This window comes from Papaver somniferum, chromosome 4, assembly GCF_003573695.1.
Source record: "Papaver somniferum cultivar HN1 chromosome 4, ASM357369v1, whole genome shotgun sequence".
In the NCBI taxonomy this organism is placed as follows: Eukaryota; Viridiplantae; Streptophyta; class Magnoliopsida; order Ranunculales; family Papaveraceae; genus Papaver; species Papaver somniferum.
Genome location: NC_039361.1, coordinates 110,472,076 through 110,487,265, shown reverse-complemented (window position 1 = coordinate 110,487,265; position 15,190 = coordinate 110,472,076). Strand labels below are relative to the sequence as shown.

Genomic DNA, 15,190 nt, shown 5'->3' with positions numbered 1-15,190 from the left:
GGGGGTGTAGTGGGTTGAATTTTTGTCCTCATTTTAGCGGTGGTTGGTGGATGTTATGTAGTAATGTTGACCTGTGTGTTAAGTCCCTAACTACTGTAATACAGATATCAGAAAGAAATGCACCTGTCATTTCATTTGTCCATTCACAATCAGATGATTTATCACTGATTGAGCAGAACAACTAAATTATAATTTACTCACTAAAATCTCAAACTCCTCCTAAGAAATTTAGTGATCTGACTGCTTCCTACTTCCTAATACTATATAATTATAAAGTGCAAAAATATTATAAATAAAATGCAAGTAAAATAATGTAAGAAGCTAAAAACAGCTTATGACTTTTCACTTTTCTCCTCCATTCTCAGTAGAGTTTGACATTAAGCAAAAGCTAAAAGAAAAAGTGGATTCTTCAATAAGATATTCAAACTTCTTTTTTTCACCAAAAATCAACAAATAATAATCAATGGAAAAACCTAATCAAGTCTAAAACTAGAACGGAGTTATGAATAAAGAAATTTGCTAAACATGTTCCCTGAAAATTAGTGGAAAAGAAAAGTAGGACATGGGAAACACTTACCCAGAGTTGGGAGCTTGTGTTTGAAAGGCTCAAGAAACTCCCTCTTCTTCTAAATCGTGTAATCTTCACTTTTGTAAAATTCTCACCACCACCACCGCCGCCGTTAACAACTTCAGTCATAAACACCGAAGAGGATACAGAAGAAGAACGTGAGATGACAATATTATCCTCAGCACTTTGTCCTCCAAATCCCTTGAAACTACTACTATTCTTCTTCACCCAGTTTCCAAAATACCCTTGTCCGATCACCTTATTATTATTATTACTACTATGACCGGTATCGGAAAAACGTTCTTTACTGAAAGAAGCCGATGAAAATGAAGAGGATCTACCGGTTATATAAGGACCTTCTAAAACTGTTGTGGGTGAGGGTATCTCAATAATCTTAACCTCTGATAATAGCCTTGGTGGTAATTCTAAACACCTAGCGACATCGTTACTAAGAATTTCTCTGCAGCAGCCTCCTCGAGGTTTCCCTGGTGCTTCTTCCCATTGGAAAGGAACTGATGCTGGTGGTCTTAGTGGTGGTGTTAACATCCCAGTTGGTTCCGGTGACTGATTGGGTAGTGAAAACAGTGATAGCTTTGGTGCCGAGGTAGGTTCAGGTTCTGCTTCGAATCCCATGATGATAAGTCCCCGTCGGTGAAACTCACTGGTGTCTCTTGATTTGAGGTTCTTGGGTTCCGTTTAGAGTTAACTTATAGAGAAGATGAAAGAGAGATGGTGTGAAGCAACGCTCCTCCAGGACGCTATGACTTCACGAGAGAGAAGCAGGTCTTTATAAATAGGGGCCGTTATAAATATGTGTAGTAGTTACATGTGGAACCCACATACAGCCAAATTCAATGTGTAAATTTCTGTACTATACCGGTTGTCCGTTGTCTTTGTACAATGGATGAGTTTCCAAGCCCAGGAACAATATTATGCAGAGGCAAGCAAGACAAGCTGAAACATGTATGTCGCAGAATTTTCTGCCGACCATGCTTGGGGATAGCCGCCTCGTTTCAACATATTTCGAAGGGAAAAAAAAAGAACAATATCATACAGGAAGTAATTATTTAGCCTTAAAGAGAAGAACCAAATGAAGACTCAATAGACTCCAGCATGTCTACAAACAATTTCTCACAAGCGTCCCACGGACTAAATTGTCGACCTCTTGTAGGAAGGTCGAGCTTTAAATACTATCCAAAATGAGATAGAGTGACCCTCATGATTTTACATCAAGTTAAAGATAAACTTTCTTTAAGGACTCTATTTGGGGGAATTTGTTAAGCACGGTAGTTATGACATGGTTGTCAAGTGGCCAAGTGGAAATGCAAAATAATTGTGCATTATATGTAACTTGGCCAAGGTCAGATATGCGGGGCGCATGTATGAGTTGCAGCTAGACAATGGCATGTGCCAAATCGGCTTTGGACATGGCCAAAGATGTGAGATTAGCATCAAGAGAGGCCAAATGAGTTTGGCATATAAACTGTATGCATGAGACGTGCAGGCATGCAAGCAAGAGTTGCATTAGCACACTTGCATCATTGGGAGAATGATGCTAAGCAATGATTGCGGGACTTTGGCTGGCAAACGCAATCATTGTGCAACAAGGCTGGATGACATGTGTCGGGCACATGGCCTTGACGGTTTCAACTTAGTTACACGGAAGTTGTTTTGCTTTATGTTTGGCTTTAGGCGAACAACTAGGCAAGTTGGAACGCTTGGCCAACTCTCTTGTAAGTGCCTGACAGTTACTTGTATATAACTTTTATAAGGCTATAAAAGTCTGATCTTGTGAAGGGATTGGGTATTCTAAAACAAGAAGATTGTTTAACCCTAAGTGTGCAATAAATAAAAGGCTACGACCTAGTTTAAAGCTAAGTTCTGTTGGTGCATTTGTCCGTCTGTTTGGCTTACTGTTTATGCATCAATTGGAGTGTGTGTATTTGGTTGAAAGCTTGAAAGATTTGTGAGAAGAGCCTCTATTTAGTATGGGTTGAATAGAGATTTAGTCAAGAAGTTGAATTATCGTCTAAGTGTGAGTTGGCTGAAATTGTGTTGTGGAGCATAGTTTCCATTGTCAAGGTCGGTACTGCATTTGGGTAGTGCGGCCCTGTGATAATTCGGGTATTAGAGCCCTGGTTAAGGGTCTCTCTGTTCACGTTGGATTATAGAAGGCAGATTGAGTTTGTTGTTGTTCTTTAAGTTGGTAGTGAATTGTGTTTGAAGTGAAGGATCCACGCAGAAAATATATATAAGGCATAGAAAGGATGGGGCGAAGATCAAGCCAAAGGTTAGCATTTGATGTAGACTCGGAATGTTTCGTAGTGATCATTCGATCACTTGAAAATTGCTTTGAAGCTTATAGTTTATGTGAGACAGCTATTGTCGTCTTCCAAGAATGTTTCAATGATTGAAATAAGAGTTTAGAACAATTGGATATAAGCACAGTATGCGTACTTTCATATGTGTAATCCAAGTCCGGGAACCATAGTATGCATACCCGTATGCGTGCTGGTTGGTTAATGAAAGTCCGGGAACTATAGTATGCATACCGGTATGCGTACTGGCACAAGTTCAAGTTCCGGAATTTTCTGCTGAGTTTGGTTTATATTTAGTGGTATGTGTACCCTTTCGCACAGTGGTGAACCCAAACTTAGTCTGGTTACTTAGGAACGCGTACCTGTATGCATACTTGAGTAAGTTAAGTTCTAAAATCGGTTTGTTCATGAACTAATATATTAATACAATAAGGAATGCAATCTTTTGCAAACCATGGCTATAATATTCATGAATTGATTAAAGTGAATCAAAATCGATTTTGCTGCAATTGTGTCTTGTATACTTCTATGAGAATATAAACAATTAAACAACTCTAGAACTAGTTTCATCTGAGTCACTTGAACTAGTTATGGTTAAGATGAATGAGGTTGATATGAAAGTGTTCATATGGCTAACTTCAGTTAACTATTGTTCATCCAACAAAGGTGTACACGTTTAAGTCACTTTTCAATTGTGTGTAACAAGATAAGTTCGATCTAAGGGTTGAAAGATATTAGCTTGAGTCTAATAAGGTTTTCATCCAACGGTGAATATTGAATGCTTTGTTACCAAGGTAACATTGATTGCAAACCCTGATTTGAAGACTATATAAAGGAGAACTCTAGCAACTGGGAAACCTAATCCCCACACCTCTTGTGTGATATTAGTTGTGACTAGAGTCGATTCTCCTTTAACCTTAGGCTTTTCAAAAACCCTGTAAGTTAACGACTTGAAGACTTCATTGATATTGTGAAGCCAGACCCAACTAGTTTCTCTGTAGTTGAGTGTTCTGATCATGTTATTTTCTATCGTGATTGAGTACCATGTTCTCTAAGATTTGCTCGAGATTTAATCTCCGATAGGAAAGATAAAAAGTAGTCACAAACATCTTCGTATCATCGTTTGTGATTCCACAAATTGTTTCGCGACCATACGATTAAGATTACTGTGAGGTGATTGATATTTCTAGGTTGTTCGTCGGGAATATAAGTCTGGTATATCAATTGGTTCCTGTTCACCTTGGTTTATCAAAACACGGAACAAAACTCATAGGTTTATCTGTGGGAGACAGGTTTATCTATTCAATAGACTCTTCTGTGTGAGACAGAATGGTTTATCAAGTCTTTGAATTTGGGTCGTAGAAATCCTTAGTTGTGGGTGACATCAGCTAAGGGAATCAAGTACGTAGAGTCCTGCTGAGATTCAGAGACATAAGGAGCGCAACTGTACCTTGATCAGTGTGAGATTGGTTAGGGCTCAACTACATTCCAGTCTGAAGTTAACTTGGAGTAGGCTAGTGTCTGTAGCGGCTTAATACAGTGTGGTGTTCAAATCTGGACCAGGTCCCAGGGTTTTTCTGCATTTTCGGTTTCCTCGTTAACAAAACTTCTGGTGTCTGTGTTATTTCTTTTCCGCGTTATATTTGTTTATATAATTGAAATATCACAGGTTATGTGTAAATTCAATCAATTGTGAATCCAACCTTTAGTTGTTGATCAAATTGATTGACACTTGGATATTGGTTTTTGATACCATCCAAATTATTTCTTATATTCAATCGGGCTCGTAAATTCCTATTTGTTTGATTGCAGATTGAATTAAGAAATTGAGATATAACTCTTTGATATACTTTTCTTAAGATTGAGTATGACTGTCTAGTTGATTCTCTTGAAAGTATATTGGAGTTAGTCCATATAGATTGCTACGAAAATTATTGGGTGTGGTTGTTATACCCCCGCCTTTTCAATTGGTATCAGAGCAGGAAAACACTATAAACCTAATAAGTTTGTGTTTGACTGATCCCTAAAGTCTGTACCTATGAGAAATTTCTTTGGGAAACTTGCTCTAAGCATCTGTAACGCACGCAAGAATTCCTTAAAGATTGTTCTGAGCTTATTATCCATTCGACCCCTGGTCTCTCATGATAATCTCGCTCCATCTAATTTGTAAGACTTTGGAAAACTTAGATGATGAGAAACAATCTAAAGGAAAAATTAAAAGTTCTTCTAAGAAAAATGGTTCGAGAAAACATGGTCAACGCCCAAAGATATGGAGTCTCACTAGATTAACTCTTAATCTTTTTGAGGAATACTATCGTGATGGATCAATTGACAAATATCTATTTAGAGCTTTTGAAAGCGTTTTTAAATTCTTAGAAAAGCTTATTCGATTGAGGAAAAGAATCGTTCTGATAAAAGTTTTGTACCTGTCAAATCGTGTATTCATGATGTACGAACTATACTTACTACCAACTCATGTGAAATTGATAAAAATATTTCTGGTGAGTTCGGTGTAGGTTCTAATTGTCGGAAAACGTCATTCTTGGTCATATGAAAAAGAATTCAAAAAATTCTATTAACGTCCATGAGTATCATCATTACTATGATTATATCTCTGGTACATTTCACAAATATCAACTGGAAAAGGTGCATGAGGATCTCTATGCACATCTAGCCTCTTGGTAATAATATTGGCTCTACCCTATTTATATATAACTTGAGATGGGGCAAGTAACTGTTTAATTTTTTTTGTTTTTGGGTTAATTTATTTTTAATCTTTTTCTCTGAGAAATATTCCTTGACAAGTTTTTTCTCTCAAGGTTAATTAAAGTGATGTAGTTTGCTCTCTAGTATCCTTTTACTGCACTGTACTGATCCTCTCAGTGTGTGAACCTTGGCTGTTGAACGTTTCAAAAATTCCTGCTTTCCTTTTGCGGGTCGCGGTTCATGAACGGGTCCAAGCCCATTTTATGGTTTATAAGAAGTATGGAAGGCGTACCCTTCTTATTCCTTCTCTAGTCCGCGTACGTGAACTTTTCTAGGGTTCATGTATCATCTCCATTAAAATTCATCTTTGGAGATTCAAAAGTAACTAAGGGTGTTATTCATCATCAAGGAGCAAATCAAGTAAGTTCTTCCTTCTCCTTGTACTCTCAATTTCTAAGTCTCATGGTAAATTTCAAGGTTTCAAAGAAGGTTTCAAAAAACTTGGATTCTTCATCTTCTAGCATGACAATACCTCAAAATCAAGATTCTATTAGAATTAGATTTGTCAATGATTCTAGTAGTAAGATCTTTGAGAGGATTTCTTCTAGTGGTTTTATTCTAGAAAAGAAATTGGATATGGTTAGTGGTCATAAAGAAGACTTGGTTTGCTTTGAAAAATTTAATCTTGAAAACATCTTTAATGGTCTTGGTGAAGGTTTTGACACTCTCACAAGAATCTTTTATGCTAACATCCATGATGTTGATCTTGATGACCTGGAATTCAAGACCATAATAAATAGAGATATGATGCTTGTTAATAGAGAGTTGATTTCAAGGATTACCAAAATTCCTTTGGTAATTTTCGCCTTCCTAGACCAAGGGAAGAAAGACCATCTTATGAAACCATTTCTGATGGTATTTGTGGCAAGAGTGTTGACTGGATTGAAGGGAAATATCCTACTAATTGTCTTAGTCTTGCTTTGATGTCTTTCAGAAAACTTGGTATATCTAACCTTTGTTCCTCCACAATTGAGAATTCTCGGTGGAGTCTTGAGTTTGCGGAGCTAGTCTATTTCCTTGATTTGGGTTCTCGAAGTCTTGATATTTGTGGATTCATCATTCTTCTGCTCTCAATGATGTCATCCAACAAGAAGTTAGGCTTTCCTTGCTTAATTGAGCAAATTTGTCGAGCATATTCTATTGCTCCTATTGACAATTCCATTGGAACTCCCAAATTTGTTCGTCATTGTACCTTCAAGCGTATGAAGGGGAATGCTTGCAAAAGGCAAAGATGTGATTCCCTTGACGGTTCTTGTGATCCTACCACCTTGACTCTTCTTCATCAAATTCACAAGGTGAATGTAAGATCAATTCCAAGGTGAAATGCGTGCAAGAACAATTATGTCTGATTGCCACTAAGTTTCCCGATATCAAGGAAGATATGGATAGGATTCAAGCCTCTTGGATGGTTTCCGATGATGAAGATGATAATTAAACTCATTATTTCTTGCTTAAATTTATTGTGTATAGGAAACTTCTTATGAGAATTTATTCTTGTATTTTAAGAAGGATAACTAAGGTTTGGAATAGCAATTATTGTGAGTACACATAGCTATTGCCAACGATTTTCATCTTGCAATGTTTTTAGATTTATTTATTTAAATTCTAAAGTTTATTTGGAAGATGATTTTGCAGTATTAATCTTTATGGTTTTATATATTGCAACTTGTTACGTGATATGTGTGTTTGTGTCCGTGAACTGTGATTGTCCCATATTTGCTCAAAATTTAAGTCTATCATATGTCTTTATTGATAAAAGATAGAATGAAATTTTGACAACAAAAGTTAAGCATATTATTTCATTACGCAAATATTGATGGAAGATAGGATGAACTTTTGTCTACAAAGATTAAGTCTATCACATGTCTCTATGCAAATATTGATGAAAAATAGAATGAGTCTTTGAATATTCCGCAGTATTGGTGTTTCCCTGATCCACATCTTTGTGTAAATACTGTGCGGCTCCATAAGTTCTCTTATGTTGAGCATTTCCGATTAAATTAATCATGAGTTCTCTTGTGGCTAATTTAATTGAGTATTTGGATACAAATTCATGTTTCATGAGATTTGTTAATGTCCAAAGAAATCCTTCTTTTCTTGTGAAAGTAAGGTCGCTCTTGTTGTTCTTTCGGGAATGACATTTTATGGGGGAGAGTTCTTAATTGAACTTGTGCTTAATTGCCAAATCTTTGTGAGGAGTGTGGCTGTGGAATATTGTAGGAGTTTTCTTGTATCTTTATAAACTCCTTGATGAATATACTAGTTTCGGCTGTGTGAAATCATCGAAACAAAGTTGATATGTTCTCTTTTGGTCATGAAGTATCTCTATGGAAATTTCATTAAGATCCCACTAGTTTTCGTACCTTTGACAATTTATATTGACAAAAAGGAGAAGAATTAATGTGTAGTTCACACTACAAATACACATGGTTTACGGATCATTATGTAAGGGGGGATGGTTTTCATGTGAGATGAAGTGTTGACTAGGGGGGTGATACATATCACCATAGTATTGTTGTCAAAGTTGTGATACAATTGGACTTTGATGTTGTGTAATAATACTATGACACTGTATAACAAATATTGAGAGCTATTGTTTTGTCATTGTTATAGCTACGGATCTTCAACAACTATGATGCTGAGTTGAACACGTTCAGAATCACTGGAGTACTTGGAAGTCTCGAAGATTTCGAGTAATGTTGAAGAACCAAGGAGATCAAGAATTTGTATGAGAAGCTACAAATTTTATGTATTTTGTAATCCATATGTATTGATAGTTTTGTCACTAAACTTGACAAAGGGGGAGATTGTTGGAGCACTGCTCGGTCGAACTCGCAACCGTTGTTATCTCAAGCTTATTTGTCAAGTTTAGTTTCCAAAACTATAAGTCTTGATTTCTAGTCTACTTATAGTTAATTCTCGGATTAGGATAGAAAGTGTAGTTGAGCATTAGAATTCACGGTGTTAATCGATAGAAGAAGAAGAACTACTAAGGTGATCTTGTGGAACTTCATCAACAAAAGGTATGTGGAGACTTGAACTTATCTATCACTCAAAAGTCTATCTAGCTACTCTATCTCCTATTTGAGACAAAAGTCGTATAGCTATATAGACTTCAATTATGCACATTTGATATTTCGAGCTAAGTTTAACTCGCTTACATATTTCTCGAAATATGTGTTGGTAAGATTTCGCTTTAAGAAAGTTCATTTTATATTCTTGACGAAAGTCAAAAGATGATCATGTGAAAATCACCTGGTAACATCTTACATGATTTGTATGAGACATTCATTTGATGTAGACTCGGAATGTTTCGTATTGATCATTCGATCACTTGAAAATTACTTTGAAGCTAATAGTTTGTGTGAGACAGCTATTTTCATCTTCCAAGAACGTTTCAATGATTGAAATAAGAGTTTAGAACAATTGGATATAAGAGCTGTTAGAGCATTGCTCGGTCGAACTCGCATGCGTTGCTATCTCAAGCATGTTTGTCAATGTTAGTGATCAAAACTATAAGTCTTGATTTCTAGTCTACTATAGCTAAGTCTCGGACTAGGATAGAAATTTTAGTTGAGCTCAAGGACTTCATGGCGGTTCATCATACAAGAAGAAGAACTACTCAAGGAACCGGTGGAACTTCTCGACAAAAAGGATGTGAAGACTTGAACTTATCTATCACTCAAAAGTCTACCTATTCTATCTCCTACTTCTTGAGACAAAAATTCGTATGCTATATATATGTATACTTTTGGTAGGCTTCTAAAAGGTCCTAAAAATTATCCCCGGCCAAAAACTTGGTGGGCCCGGAGATATGTATAAAATTAAGCGCAGAAAAACGCGGGCCTACAGTAATACCGCAAGTGCACGGTCGTCGGTTGTAGCTCGTGCAAGTACGGGTCGATCCACAGAGACTGGGTGTGTTTTGTAGTTTCTAGCTATTTTGGGTTCTAAATTTGCTAATGGGCTTTGAAGCCTTTTGGCTTAAATTGGGCTTTGAGTACTAATGGGTTTGATAACAATAAAATGAACTGAGCTTGGGCTCAGTTAGTCTTTGAAGTGTAAATGGGCTTTGGCCTTAAACTTGGGCTTGGACTCAGTGGGATTGAGCTAACAGTGGACTGTGGTCTTTTGATTAGACCTGGGCTTTGGTTTGTAAAGGGCCAATGGTTAAAAACCCAGGCTTTGGACTTATGGGCTTCTGAGGCTTTTGGGCTCAATGCAGCAGCAGCAGCAGTGGAAGGAAAAGGCAACAGGAGAGTTGCAGGGCAGATGGGTTGCAGCAGCAGCTGCACAAGCAGTGCACAGCAGCACAAGGCCAAGAAGACAGCAGCACAAGCAAGGAAGAAAAGCAATGCAGCAGTGCAAGGCAAGTGAGAAAGAAAAGATGGCAGTGAACAAAACAGTGAAGACAATAAAGAAAAAAAGCAGAGAACAATGCAAGAACTAAACAAAGCAAATACTAGACAGCAAAGAAAGATGACAAAACAAACCAAGGCCTAAGGACAAGGGCAGGGATGTGGAGAAGCTAACAGAGCAAAGCTAAGGCATTCTTCTAGAGTGGGAAGAGAACTAGCTTGCTCATTGTCACTAGTGAGCACTAGTTTCTCCCAATGCTCAATCAAATCAGTGCAACCTAAGCATACAAAAATGGAATGGCAAGATAATCAGCTTGCTATGAGCACTGATTTCTTCCATTACTCAATCAACTCAGTGCTTCAAAGGCTTCTAGCCTAGCATTCCATCAAACTAACAGCAGTGAACTAAACATTAACATTACACAAACATCAACAGGAACATTAAGCATTAACAGTGAACAACATTAACCTAACATGATAAACTCACACTAACAGGGACTAAAACAGTGAAAGATTAAATCATTAACAAAACATGAAACAGCACACACATTGAAATTAAACATCAAAACAGGAAATTATCATACAAAAATTAAACATTAGTATCAAAACAGAATTAAAAATAAGAACATTAAATTATGAAAACCCTAAAATTAAACAGTTGAAGTTGAAATTAAAATTAAACCTAAACTAACCCAATTTTGGGGGAATCTCGGCTAGCCCAAGAACACCCTCAAATTGCTCTACACACTCTCTATTTATAGCATACAAATACCCAATTTTTTCAAACCCTAAAATTAGAAATTAGGTATTTTCAATTCCGAAATTGCTCACCAAATCCGCTGAATTGGTGGTGACCCATGCCTCTTTTCTTCTCTCTCGGTCCTTCTCTGCCTCCAATTGCGTCAATTTCTCCCTAATTCGAGGTGTTTTATCAACCCTCACCTAGGTCAGTTGGTGAGAGGAGTTAAAGCAACTCGGCTAGGGGGATGGTGTGGTGTCGGGTGATGATGGTGAAGAAGTGATGGCGCTGCAGAGGTGAGGTGGTAGAGATGGTGGAGCAGGTGGTGGCAGGGATGATGATGGAGTTGCAGACGAGGGTCGGGAGAAAGAAGAAGAAAGAAAGAGGAGAAAACGATTTGGGTTAGGGTAAATAGGTTAGGGTTCTAGAGTGTTGAGCGGATCCATCGAGTCTTGATGTTCTGTGACTCTGAGCTGCGAGATGCAAAGATGGTAGGTAGATCGGACGGTTATGCGGAGGCAAGCGAGGAGCGACCGTCGGATGAAGGGATACAACGAAACTAACGGTGCTAGATGAGGTTAGGTGCTGTAGTGTAAGGCGGATATATCAAACTTTGATGAACAGCAAGGGATCAACCGTTGGATTCAACTACCATCTAATCTGAAGGCTTGGAATTTCAGCGTTGTGGTGCTTGGCAGAGACTTCAGATTTTGATGATCTATGAAGGAGCGACCATCGGATGCTTCTGAGAACTGATCTGATGGCTGAGAACGGAGGCGTTTTTTTGTGTAGAAAATGAGGTTGTGCGCACCATTCTTCGTGGCTTCCTTGCGTGATTTCTCCCGGCTTTTCACTACTTTTCTGCTCTTTTTGCTCCGCGACTCATCCGAACTTTATTTATTACCTAAAAATGCAAAATTAAGTAAGAAAAATATTTATTCTTGAAAACAATGAAAATACAGAATATGGGATAAAATGTAGAATTACTGCACAAAAGATGAGTTAAAAGCCAACAAAAAGGGATAAATATATACAATATTAGGCACTCATCAACTTTGATTATACACAGTTGGTATTTCGAGCCGAGTATACCTCTCCTATCTATATCTCGAAATATGTGTTGGTAAGCTTTTCGCTTCGACCAAGTTTATCTTTACCTAGTAACGAAAGTCATGATATCTTTCAATCACTTTGAAAATTGCTTTGACGAAGAAAATGTTTCAATGATTGGAATGAGAGTTTATATTACATAACAATGGTGGACATAAGCATTGTTGTGAAAACACATTTATGTATAAGTCTTATCCCTTGAACCAAAGTTTGCGAACTTTGTTGATCAAGAGAACCGGAAGAATGGCGTGAGCAAAGTCCGCGAACTTCCGAAGTTCTCAAACCCGAGAATTTCTGCTGGAGTTGACAAAATAGTGCGTGAAGCTAAGTCCGCGAACTCAGTCCGCGAACCGGCGAAGTTCTCATCCCGAGAATTTCTGCTGGAGTTTGTAAACTCTTCCCGGTAACTTAAGTACGCGAACCAAGTATGTGAACTTAAGAAGGTTATATATCTGAAGATGATTTCTGAACTTAAACTTAAAAATACTAAGGAATGCAGTTTGCAAACCTTGGCTATAAAAGTTCATGAACTTATTCGAGTGAATCAAATCATCTTTGCTTCAATTGTGTCTTGTGTAGTTACATAATAATTTCTTGCAATTGCACAACTCTCTAACTAGTTCATTTGAGTCATATGAACTAGTTATGGTGAAGAAGAACATGGTTGATATGAAATTCTCATATGGCTAACCTTTTGGTTAACTACTATTGAACCAACAAGTGCATACGTTTGGGTACGGTTAACAAACCTAGAAGCGTGCATTTCAATTGTGTGTAACAAGCTAAGTTTTCGATCTAACGGTTGAGAAATATTAGATTGAATCTAAATCAGGTTTTCATCTAACGGTGGATATTGATTGCTTTGTTACCAAGGTAACTTAATGGCAAACCCTGATTTGAAAGACTATATAAGGGGACATCTAGCATCAATGCAAAATTAATCCCCACACCTTACGTGTGATACTAGTTTGCGTGCTAGAGTCTGTTCTCCTTTAACCTTTGGTTTTCTTCTTCTAAAACCAGGTTAACGACTTAAAGACTTCATTGGATTGTGAAGCAAGACCGATACTAATTTATCGTAGTTGTGTGATCTGATCTTGCATCTTCTATCGTACGAGTACAGTCATATTGATTGGCTTGAGATTGATATCTCCGATAGGCAAGATATAAAAAGTAATCACAAACATCTTCGTCTCATCGTTTGTGATTCGGCAACATCTTGTTTCGCTACCATACGATTAAGATTGTTGTGAGGTGATTGATAACTCTAGGTTGTTCTTCGGGAATATAAGACCAGATTATCAATTGGTTCCTGTTAATCTTGATTATTATCAAAAGACGGAACAAAACCTTTTAGGGTTTATTTGTGGGAGACAGATTAATCCTTCGATAGACTTGTCTGTGTGAGACAGATTTTTTTGTCATCAAGTCTTCGATTTTGGATCGTAGCAACTCTTAGTTGTGGGTGAGATCAGCTAAGGGAATCAAGTGCGCAGTATCCTGCTGGGATCAGAGGCGTAGGGAGTACAACTGTACCTTGGATCAGTGGGAGACTGATTGGGGTTCAACTACAGTCCAGTCCGAAGTTAGCTTGGAGTAGGCTAGTGTTTGTAGCGGCTTAATACAGTGTGTGTTCAATCTGGACTAGGTCCCGGTGTTTTTCTGCATTTGCGATTTCCTCGTTAACAAAATTTCTGGTGTCTGTGTTATTTCAATTTCCGCATTATATTGTTTTATCTTTATAATTGAAATAATACAGGTTGTGTGTTAGATCATCAATTAGAGTAATCCAACCTTTGGTTTTTGATTGTCATTGATTGATCCTCGGATATTGGTCTTTGGTACTATCCGAGTTATCTCTCTAGTATTTGATAAAGACTCGCAGATTTCTATTTGCTTGAGTATATAGCAAATCAAGAGATTGAGATATAAACTCTTTGATATACTTTTTATCTAGATTGAGTCTGACTGTCTAGTTTATTCTCTAGAAAGTATATTGGAGTTTGTCCGTACAGATTGCTAAGCGAAATATTGAGTGTGGTTGTTATACCCCCACTTTTTCAATTGGTATCAGAGCAGGCAAACACGTTTAAGACCTTACAAGTCTGTGTTTGTAGCGATCTGACTCTATGGACAAAAGTGTTATCTCTATTAACGTACCACCAGTCTTCGATGGCTCTAATTACTTATGGTGGAAAATTGCTATGCGAGCTTTTCTTCAAGCACGTGATTTTCAATCATGGGTATATGTTGTTAATGGATATGATGCTCCCGTTGTGGCAGTTGGAGATGTAAACGTTCCCAAGAATATTGGTGAATACAGTCCTGCCGACATACTTGCTGCAAAGCAAAACTCCGACGGTTTGAATGCCATCACACATGCCATTACCCCAAATCTTCAGCACCATGTGTCTAATTGCACTAGGTCTAAAGATGCTTGGGATATCTTAGAAACCGTATTCGAAGGTAACTCCAGTGAAAAGGAAGCTAGGCTTCAAAACCTTGATTCCGATCGGGTGAACCTTCGTATGGTAGATGAAGATACATTTGATGAGTTTAATCACAAAGTGTCTGAAATTGTTAATGCATCTTTTGCATTGGGTAAGACTATTCCTCAAAAGGACATTGTGATGAAAATTATGAGATCACTGCCATCTAGATACGAGTGTAAGAAGCATGCCATCGTTGAGGGAAATAACCTTGATAATCTTTCCAGAAATACATTGGTTGGAAAGTTAAAGATCTCTGACCATGAGCATACATCCAAAATCGGAAAGGATATTGCCTTTAAAGCACAAAAGAACACTAAATTACTTGATAAGAGTAAAAGTGTTTATGTCTCTGAGGATGATCAGTCTGAGAGTGATTTTTCGGATGAAGATCTTGACAAATCAGTCTCCTTGATCACAAAACAGTTTAGGGATCTTCTATTGAAGAGAAGTAAACGGTTTTCAAGAGACAAACCTAGGTCATCAGATAAACCTCACAATCGTGTTCCTCCTAAAAACAGGGATGCTGACGAGGCTGATGACGAGTATATGCCACAGTGCTTTAAGTGTAAAGGTTTTGGTCATTTTGCAAACGAGTGCCCAAATGGTAGAAAATACACTGGGTACAAAGGTCTTGCTGTAACACTTGATGAGATGTCTAAATTCTATGATTCTGATGAAGATAGGAAATCAAGTGTCGGTCTTCTATGTGAAAACATTGATTTTGATAATTGTAGCAATACAAATATCAACCTTGATGGTTTCGGTGAAGAAGAGAACCCAATCAAGATGGAAGAATCAATTGACCCATCTTTTGGAAACTCTGTTTGTAATGTTTCAGG

At 37.6% G+C, this 15,190-nt stretch overlaps 1 protein-coding gene across 1 annotated transcript in view; it reads right to left on the bottom strand.

Annotated features, from left to right (window-relative positions):
* Window positions 1-1,337, bottom strand: part of LOC113276325 (uncharacterized protein At4g00950-like) — a 2,378-nt gene extending 1,041 nt beyond the window's left edge. Inside the window, exon 1 of the mRNA XM_026525916.1 lies at window positions 578-1,337. Coding sequence (XP_026381701.1) covers window positions 578-1,201 — 624 coding nt within the window. The 5' untranslated portion in view covers window positions 1,202-1,337. The remainder of the gene's footprint in view (window positions 1-577) is intronic.
* Window positions 1,338-15,190: the final 13,853 nt, after the last annotated feature.